The sequence below is a fragment of the Alexandromys fortis genome, unplaced genomic scaffold (assembly GCF_014885135.2).
Source record: "Alexandromys fortis isolate MF-2015 unplaced genomic scaffold, M_Fortis_MF-2015_v1.1 scaffold_8_9099976_23576923, whole genome shotgun sequence".
NCBI lineage: Eukaryota > Metazoa > Chordata > Mammalia > Rodentia > Cricetidae > Alexandromys > Alexandromys fortis.
In genome coordinates, this window is record NW_026067899.1 from 9,589,068 (window position 1) to 9,599,227 (window position 10,160).

The following is a 10,160-nucleotide window of genomic DNA, read 5'->3' on the forward strand; positions in this document are numbered from 1 at the left end:
ACGGCGTGTTTCATGTTTCCAGAGCCTCTTAGAGTATCTTTAATATCTCACAAGAAAACAAAGGGGGTGGGGAGAGCAAGGAAGAAAGAGAGGAGAAAAAGAAAAGAAAGAGGGGGATAAAAAGTTAAGCATGAACTGGTTTTGTGCCTTGACGATGAGAATAAAAACTAGCCATTCGTTACAATAAAGTAACACTATATACAATCATTTCACAGGCTTTGTTCCACTAAAATTATGAACATCCCTACCATCCATCCATCCATCCATCCACTCGGGTATAAGAAAGGACGCGCTGGGTGGGTGCAGGTTCTAGAGTCAACATCCTATGGTTAATAGGGAGGCCAAGACAAGGCGGGTCGGGATCGCTGCTGTCTGACAGGACTGCCCAGGTCTCCTAAAGTTGAAGAGTTTTCATTCCAAGAGAAAGAAGGAGAAGGTGAGAAAAAAAAAAGGAGAAACAAAAGGACGGGAAAGATCATAATAATAACTTCACAGAAGAAAAGTTGGAAAACCACAAGGTTCACAGCCAGGTTCAAGGTCGGTGCGCTAACTGCGGAGACGGCTGTGCAGAAAGAAAGGAAAGAGGTTTTTTTTTAAAAAAAAAAAAAATGATAATGGGAGACCTGCACTTATCCCCCGCAGACGGTCATCGAGGGTCAAGTGAAAGAGCGAGTGCGCAAGAGCGGGCCTGGGGAAGGAGGACGTGGGGCAGAGCAGAGGGGCCGGGGAGGGCGCGGGCGAGCGCGGGCCGGGCGGCCTAGCTGTGCGAGTAGAAGCCGTAGTAGCCGCCTATGTCCTTGGCGCAGTTCTTCTCGCAGTCCCGCTGGGCCAGCACCTCGCTCTTGAGCGGGGACGAGCTCTCGGACACCGGCGTGTCGGCGGGCGAGATCCGCCTCCGCTTGGCCTGCTCGTAAATGCCCGAGTCGCTCGAGTCGATGGACTTGATGGACGAGGGCGTCTCGATCCAGCTGGAGTCGGACAGGTCCTTGGGCTTGGCGTCGTCGGCGGCGGCGGGCGCCAGGGGCGAGCGCTCGGCCGCCAGGCCCTCGGCCTCCTCGCCCAGGTAGGGGTTGGCGCCGGCCATGCGCGCGGCCGCCGCGGCGCTGTTGGGCCAGCAGGGCAGCACGGAGCCCGACTTGGCGCCGCAGTACTGCGGGGGGCTGCGAGCGCCCCAGCCCGAGGGGTCGGCGTAGTAGCCGAGCGGGCGGCCCGTGCAGCCCGCGGCCTGCAGCGGCAGCGCCTTCACCCCGGCGGCAGCGTACGACAGCAGCGTGGCCGCGTTGCCCGCGAAGTCCGTGGCCGTGTCGTAGGCCGAGGCCGCGAAGTCCAGCCGGTTGTTGGCCGGCGTCACGAACCAGCGCTGCGGCGACGGCGCGCCCGGGTCCTCGGCCTGCTGCGGCGACAGCAGCCCGTTGGTGTGCGGCACGCTGCGGTCCGTCCCCGGCCCGGGGCCCGCGCCGGCGCCCGGGTGGAAGCGGGCCTTGGCGTAGTTGCTCACGAACTGGTCCTGCAGGAAAGAGCCGGCCATGGCGTAGCGGGCGCCGGGCACGATCTGCGAGCGCGGAGAGTCGTTGGGCGAGGGGGTCAGGCGGTCCATGTCGCAGCCCGTGTAGATCCTGAGGGGAAGGGAGAAAGAGAGAACCGAGGGATGGCGCGGAGGTCCCTGGAGGGTCCTGGAGGGAAAGCCACCTCTAGTGTTGCCCACCCGCACACCGTCCATCTGGAAGTTGCGTTTGCCATACAGGGTGCAGACGGCAGAAGATCATAGACCCGCACCCTCCCTAGCCCAAACTGGAGGGATACCAGTTTAGCTGCAGGACCCCCGAGCCTGACACAAAGCGAAGAGTAGAGGTCTTCCATCTTCCCGTTACCGCTAAGTGCACGGGGAACAAGATGGGGGACCTCCATCCACTGATCCAGAACCGTACTCAAATTGTGGCAGAGTTATCCAAGCACCAAGGTGCTCTTTGCCCGTTGGGCCTTTCCTCTCTGGGGAATCTCCGAGTGAAATTTCTAAACAAGTGGCCCACTCTCTCCACCCTTTTAAGACCTCCTATGTTTATTGAGTAGTTGAGAGGATTCCTTTTCTTTTTCTAGGTAGTTTGAGAAATCCCCAGGGAGGAAACCGCGAAGGGAGAGTGAGGACAGACTTGTCCAGGTAATAGCGTCAAAGGCTGACTTTAACCAGCCAGAGGCCCAGAGGATTGCTGCTGGAATCCTCTAAGTACTTTTGTCTGCCGCCTATGAACGCCCTTTAATTCCCATCTCTACCGCTGCAAAAAAAAAAAAAAAAAAAAAAAAAAAAAAAAAAAAAAAAAAAAGTAGAAGCTACTACTTGGAAGCAACACTTAATAATCAGTAAAATTCTTTAGAAGAAAAAGTGTACTTTAGTCTTCTCTACCCAGCTTTTGATCCATTACTAAAAGAAAAAGAGGAGGAAAAAAGGCCCTTTTGGGGGGGAACTTATAGTTAGCCCCTTCCTCCAAGCAGCCCACCACTAATAACCCTTCTTTACAGAGCTTGGAGGTGCGGGGCTGGGCACATGGGAGCTGTGTACATAAGCTCAGGTAGATTTCCTTAGCTCACAACAATTCTCTTAGGTACTGATAGGGAAACTGAGGCAAAGGAAAGTTACAGAATTTGCCCAATAATCAAGAGAGGTTGTGTTTGGCGGGGGTGGGGGGGTGGGGGGGTTGGATAACCTTAGATAAAATATTCACTTTAGGCCCTGGGCCTGGGTGATCCCATTAGAATTGAAGTTGGTCAATGATGTGTTTCCTCATAGACATGCAAACATACCTAAGTGTTTGCATCTTTACTCAGCACACAGGTTTTAAAGTAGTGCCTTGGAATTGTCAGATCTTAATCCTAAAGAGAGACCACTTCCCAGGGTGTAGCCAAGCAATCTTCTAGGATCCCTTGAACTCTCATGCCCCACCCCACCCCCACGCCCTCTCATCCCCCCCCCCCTCCAAACCAGGGATTACTTTTGTATAGACAAAATCTTTACAACAAACTTCCACTGGTCTAAGAAAGGGAGGGGCTTATCCAACAGAAGGCAGCCAGAGGACAGGGGCAGATGAGACTTACAATGGCTGCCCAGGGGCATTCTGCTTACAAATAAATAAATAAATGAAATATTCCCTCCTGAAATTTAATTTCTGCTTCATTTTTTTAAGTGGAGGGAAGCAGAAAGGGGACATAATTAGCAATGTACAAATATCTTCTGTTTGCCACCACAATATTCTTTAAAAGAAAAAAAAAAGCAGTCTGAAAAAAGATACAGTTTAGATGCCCATCCAGCTCTCAAAACACTTGGGATTACTGAATTGATTTGTGCAAAATAAATGCTTATGAACAGATGTTAGCAGAATTAAAAGCTCAAAATCTGTACAGCTCTCTTCCAACATCCCTAGTCTCTTGGGCCACATTCTTTCCACTGTTTTGGGTCCATCTTTTTTCATATTTTGAGACCTGAAGCAGCAAAGTTTTATTCTAGAGAATCACATTCGTAATTTTGAAGGGGGCTGCTTTAAACTGCTTTTGGGGGCACACGTAAGAAAGTTGGAGCCAGTAGATACCAGTTACTCTCCCACTTACTATAAAAAATATTGAGAGGGGAGATGGTGTCTGGAGATTGGGGCACAGGAGCTCCTTGTCTCTTCCTCCACACATTTAATCTGTTCCTAGTCAAAGACCTAGTCAACACTTTAGCTCTATCCCAAGGCCAGGAAATTGAAGTGCATATTTCTCTTTATCTTTAATAGACAGAAAAAAGAGGTAGGCAAATCACACAATCGCACTTTACAATTTGCTATATAACACTTTCTGAAAACTCTTAGGGACTATAGTCCTTGCGTGAGAATCCCAGAGCAAATATAGAAAAAAACTCAGTTTGCATCTACTGCTGCCCCAAACGACAGTCTTGCTCTGAGAAAGGCCTAGAGATGGGGGGAGACAAAGAAAAGGAACCCACACATTTAATTAAACCATATATGCAAAAAGTAAGAGGAGCCATGTTTCTTCTGAAGCTTACGAATAAGATGCAAGCACACCTCAGTGCTGCCCGAAGCCTGCAGAGACTGAGTTAGGCTCTGCTCACAAATTCGCCTGGGGAGAGCACGTCTTCACTCGGTCCATAGTAAACTGCACAGGAAATGCTACCATGCAAAACTTGGAAGTGGGTAACTAAAAGTCACATATGCCAAGGAGACCATAACAGCTGCCAGGGCCACACGCACTTTCAGGCAGAATAGCCCCGTTTCAGACACAGCCCATCTGAACTGAGCACCTGCAGCCACATGCACAACAAACGCTGGGAAGAACCAGGGCAGCTTCCTCAGCCAGTCAGCCAACCCCAGGGGTGGCCAACATCTTTGGAATTTGAAAGAAAGCTAAGAATACGTAGAAAAAAAAAAAACCTTCTAACCGAAATCACACAAATACCAGGCCACAAGGTTACCAGAGAGGGAACCAACATGATAAGGGAGGGAAAATCCCAACCAATTTTCTCACACATTTGACTTTCAGAATCCTTAAACACAACAATTGACCCTAAAGCTAGTGGCCAGTTCAACAGTTATCTGCAAAGGAACATGTAAAATTACTTACGTGTCATAATTATCTCGAAATCCTTTTGCAAAGGGGTTGTGATCTATTTTTAGTTGTGTAATCTGGAGAAAGAGAAGAAAGGGTGATTGTGGTCTCACCTTCTGCATGGGAAGGTTGTGTGTTTGACACATCTGCCATTGACAGGGACTTGGGCCTACTGAGTCATTAAACAGCAAAGGTTCTCTAGCAAAACTTTAAGAGCACAGCAGGAGAGGAACAGCAATAAGTATTGGGAAAGTTGTGGAGCCGGGTTTAAATTAATAAGACCCAATAGCATTTCAGTTAGCTCCCTGTGTGCTAGAAGTTGACTCAAATAGTCATTAAAAAATACTGACTGCGTGCAATGCACCAAGACAAAAATCCTTAATATCTTTAACTCTGTACAGTTTTCAAGCGTTTAACCACAGATATTTTTTACATGGGCCAATTCTGGTTCTCGATACAAAGAAAAAAATAAGACTGTAAACTGCATCCTAAAATTGGGTTGACTTTAAATAATTATTCCCATTTCTGATATTTTGACTTATATGACCAGACAAAAAACTTCTATAGTTCTAGAGAGTCAGCTCAGTTTTTGCAAACATGCAAAAGCTGCGAAAGTTCTAGTGCTAGCAAACTACATTAGTCCCAGTAACTTGATTTTATTGGAGTTTTCACATCGCGTATCTACGAATGTGTATGTACTCTCTTTCCTGCTCTGAACTCTCAAAACAGTAATATCTGTTCATTTTAGACACCGGCTATGAGATTTTAGAAACGTTTTATTTTAGATTTTCTAACTTGCTAATAAAATGCACGGGGTAGTTCTGCCTGTTTCCTGAAAGCGAGATTTCTCAAAGGAAGAAAATGCACGTTTTGAAGTGTTCTAGTTTAAGAACCAAACTCAAGCTCGGCTAGGATCGGTCCTAGAAGTCGTGGCTACCGCACAGCTGGGGGTGGGGGCATAGCGGGGCTGGAAGTACACAGGCAGAGCTTCCCCCACCGGGTAGGTATTTGGGGAAGGGCCTGACAGGCGCCTAGCACTGTCCTAAGCCCTGCGGTAGGGCCATTTGTGGCCAAAGCTAGTCTGCGAGGGTGAAGGAAGACCAGGGGATAAGGGGGTGCCACGTGCCCGCGCCCAGCCCTGAGCCTCCTTACATCGGTGTTCTGGTAGGCGGTGACAGCGATGAACTGAGTCTCCGGGAAAGTGAACGTCTGGACGCGGCCAGGCTGGCTGGTGTCCTCTGTGCCATCCTCGTTCACTTCTACCACGTGCAGACGGGGTTGGTACTTGTGCAGGGACTGTAAAACCACCATCTGTCCGCGAAGAGAAAAGAGAGCGCCTTTTAATGCGTGCCTGTTCGCACCAGCTCCGAGGCTCGCTCTGGGCCGGGCTGAGCCAACTGGAGGCCGTTGCACCAGACTGGCTGTGGGACTCTCCCGGTGACGGGATGGCCGGGACACACTGACCCGGATTTCTGGGGTCCAGGATCCTCTCTGGGCACTGGGAAAACGAAGCCCGTATGCCAATCATCAGTCCCTTTGCCCTAGTCCTCCTTAGAAGAGGAACAAAGATTTTTCACAACCTACAGATCTCAAATCTCGTGCGTTTATTTTCCAATACAATTCTATCAGTATTTGTGTTTGGAAAGGTGAATTCCAGAATGAGGTCGGGTGGAAGGTAAAAACAGCAACTTAATGAATTAAATATAATCTGGGGAGGAAGATATTATTCTCGAAATCGTCACAGATGGAAGCAAATCCTAACCAGTTTTCCGTGATGCTAGAAACTAAAGAAGGGTGTGTGTGTGTGTGTGTGTGTGTGTGTGTGTGTGTGTGTGTGTGTGTGAGAGAGAGAGAGAGAGAGAGAGAGAGACTGACCTGCCCGTTGTTGTTTGATGCTCCCTTGTTGTTGGTCAGCTTTAGTTTTCCAAAAGAGATTTCTTGCCGCATCCAGTGAGCCCCAGTGTTGGGGGAATCCGGATGCATATAGACACGGTTTCCTTGATAAAGAAATAATTTGTTTACATATGTTCTGGGCACTGCCCAGTCCCAAGTCCTTAGCACATGAAACACACACACACACACACACCTTACTACACAGTAAAGCCCATTAGCTGTTTCGGGAGGGGGGGCATACTTTCTTCTATTAACTGGATGTTGTTAAAATAGGTTTACTGTCCAGTCCCAACTCTATACCACATACCACACACACACACACACACACACACACACACACACACCTTCACAGTGAGGACCATTAACTGGGCTTTTTTTTTTTTAAGCCGCGATTTCTTCCCATTAAGTGGGAATGATTAAAATAGCTTTTGCATAATCCTCCCCTTTCTCGCGCTCAGTCTGTCCCAGTCCCTCTCTTCTTTAGGAAGTCATTGGCTGACCGTTTTAAAAGTCGCTCGAGCCAGTCCACAAAGGCTTTAATTAATCATTCTCACCTAAATAAGTGTCAAGAAAACGTGTTAATTGGAAGGACTTGCCTTGCACATTGGTGTCCGCTTTGCCACAAGGAACCCATTTGCCTCCTTGAAACCTCCAGTGATTGGGATCCGCCAAAATCACATCCACAAAAATATTGTAATGAGCGGTGGGATCGAGACCAGAAATGTTAAAACTCAAAAAGGGAAACATGCGCCTGTTTAAATGAAAAAGGGCGAGAAAACAAGGAAAAAAGAAAATAAATGTTAGAGATTAAATGCAAGAAGCGGGGCGCCAGATAGCCAAGCAAAACTTGTCCTCGCAGTGTGTTTGAACGAATATTTGCTGCTCTAGAAAAGGGGTAATGGGAGAGGGGAAGACTTGGGCCGAAGCCGGGGACAGAGCAGAGTGCTCTGCAGTGGAGAGGCCGGCAGGTATCAGTGCTAGGGTGAAGAGCGGGGTTGACCTGCTTCTCCACCTGTCGGTACAGGCAAGCCTTGAAGCTTGAAGCTCTAACGCCTGGCTGCAGCCGCGGCTCTTCGTCTTGCTCCGTCCACTGACTGACTCTCTGACCGCACTAGTACAGCAGACTCCCCGCCACCAACATCACCACGGCGGTTTTTATCCCTTCCACTTTCCCCTTTCCCAAAACCAGGGCGCACCCGATCGCCTTTCCACTCCGCTCCCCGACCCCACATCGTCGCTGCCCGGCGGTCACAACTTGGGTGCTCTCGCCCAGGGTCACGCCTGGAACAACGGGCAGCCAAAAAAAAAAAAAAAAAAGTAGCATTACCTTCCCTGTTTAGTGATGATCATCTCCGTTTGATGCCGATGAAATTTCAGCCAAAGTGGCCTGTTGCACAGGTATACCTGCGCCTTGCCCGGCACCAACCCGGGCTGGGTGGAAGAGAACTGGTAGAACGGAGCTCCTTGGTAGGAGTGGCCGTACTGCTGTGGGTAGGGGTAGCCGGCCGTAGGGTAGCCCTGCGGCGAGGAGTTGGACAGCAGGCTGTTGTAAGCTCCGTTGGTGATAACCGGGTGGTGGGCCATGTAGCGGCTAGGGCTGCCGATGGAGAAGGCGGGATGCGCCGGTCCGTGCTGGCCGGGGTACGGGAACATGGCACTGGGAGCAGTGGCCGCAGACTGTGGCTGGCTGGACTGAGAGAGGAGGTAACGATCTGCAGCAGAGCCATCGAAACTGTGACGAAGCTCAGAGACCCCGTCCAAGACAGGAGAGAGTTTACTTCTCTGGACGTCCCCTGGTGAGTCCTTGGAGTCAGGAAAATTGTCTGGATCTGACTGATTCGTCATCCCCCTGGTAATTTTTTTCAAAGGTGAACTTCTCTCCAGGTTGTCAGTGGTCGAGATAATGGGATGATCGTGCAAGACAAGCTCAGATCCGCCCGAATGTGGGTAGCTGCTGCTCACATTGAGAAATTTCTTGGAGAGCATGATAGACGGAGAGAGGCAGTGCTCCAGCTGCATAGCTCTAGAACCTGAACGCTCGCCCTCCCGTCCCTGGGTTTTAAAGTCCTGTTTATCATAAACTAGGAATCCACAGACCCCTCACTAGACAGAAAGCACTTCAACCAGCAAATGCTTCTCAAAGGTTTGATTTACTTTTTTTTTTTCCCTGGGAGAAGAGATTGGCCAATTGACACTATGCAGCAATCAGAAAAGGCTCACTTTTGATCTCGCTGCTTATGCAGCCGATGAAACGGCTCCTGCCATTGGTTAGCTGCTGACAGTAATTTAATTAGATAGACATTAATTAGGATAATCACCTGGCTCCTGGTCGCGACGATCATGGCAAATTGAAGGGGATGATTTTATTGTTGGCTTGGGGGTGGGGTGGGGAACGTGTGTTGGTTTACGTGAGCTCTGTTATGTCACCTTTAAGCTTTGTGACCACTGCTTTAGGAAGATTCAAAGATGTGCAATTTACTAAACATTTCCTAACCCCCCCCCCTTTCTCTCTTTAGAGAGGAGGGGCGGAGGAGGGAATTCGATGATGCTAGGAGACTTTTCGGATCTGAATGAGCCAAATATTCAGTTGAATGTAACGATTTCAAGTGCAAAGTATACAAAGCGCGAGCCGGTGGCCTCTTCTCGCCCTGTAAAACTTCCAGAGTCTGTCTTTTCCAGTTAATACACAGAAGCTCACACACCTGAGTCTGTGCTTTGTGTGTAGGTATTGCGTGTCCTTGACGTCCCCTCCCCCACCTTTAAACTGCCACGACTAAATAAATAAATAAACAAACCTCCTGAGCTGAAAGCTTCAGCCCTAAACTGAAGAGAGGAGAAGTGGAGGCGAAGCAGCTCACCCACCCATCAACCCACCTCGGGAAGGTTCGGTTTCCGGCTGGGGTACAGAAACAGTGACAATCTATGATCTCCTTTTTAAGTTTTGAAATAATCATAAGCCGCCGCACCGAAGTGCTTTAATGTATTTGCAGTCATGTTTACTGGGTCGTTACTAAATATTTTATCAGCCAACTTGGTTGCAGATCATCTGAAGAGCAGCTAGCTGGGGGCGGGAGCCATGTATCCTTTGAGTCCCACCGCACTTCCTCCTTTCGAAGGAGGCCCTGGCTTGGTGACAGGTTCATAAGCCTCGCCAGGAAAAAAGAGAGGGCTGAATCCCCAGTGCAAATGGGTTCGCTAGAAGCGTTGATCTGGGGAGACAGAGTGGAAGAGGTGTCAACGCAGTGATCTTACTGAACTCGTGTGTGTGTGTGTGTGTGTGTGTGTGTAATGTTTACATAATCCAGAGGGAGAGAAAAAGAATCCATGCCAGTAATTTTGGATTAGAGAAAAGAACCGGTTTAAAGAGATTTTGCACAATAACACCACGAGGCTCCAAGCAACTCCGAGGTGTAGGGGAAAAAAAGATCTTCCAGTACCTACTCCACAGGAGGCCAGCCTCAAGCCTAGAGCACCTGAGATCAACGACCCCAGACCTGCTGCGTGGAGCCAGGCATTGCCAATCTATCTGCTCCGTAGCTTTCCTCCCTGAAGGCGGTAGGCGCAGGAATGCGGAGTCAACACCAGGCTTAGCTCAGCTGGGCCAGCAAGGTGGTCAAGAGCCGACGGGCTCCCGGAGACTTAGGGAGCGCCAGGCGATCCTGTCAGGCTCG

General features: G+C 49.4%; 1 protein-coding gene across 1 annotated transcript; it reads right to left on the minus strand.

The window, feature by feature from the left end:
* Positions 1–757: 757 nt before the first annotated feature.
* Positions 758–8,508, minus strand: Tbr1 (T-box brain transcription factor 1). Its single transcript, XM_050123876.1, has 6 exons — positions 7,817–8,508; positions 7,086–7,240; positions 6,472–6,593; positions 5,749–5,907; positions 4,612–4,673; positions 758–1,616 (listed from the first exon to the last, which is right to left on the minus strand). The coding sequence occupies exons 1-6, from the start codon at positions 8,506–8,508 to the stop codon at positions 758–760; spliced, it is 2,049 nt and encodes a 682-aa protein (XP_049979833.1).
* Positions 8,509–10,160: the final 1,652 nt, after the last annotated feature.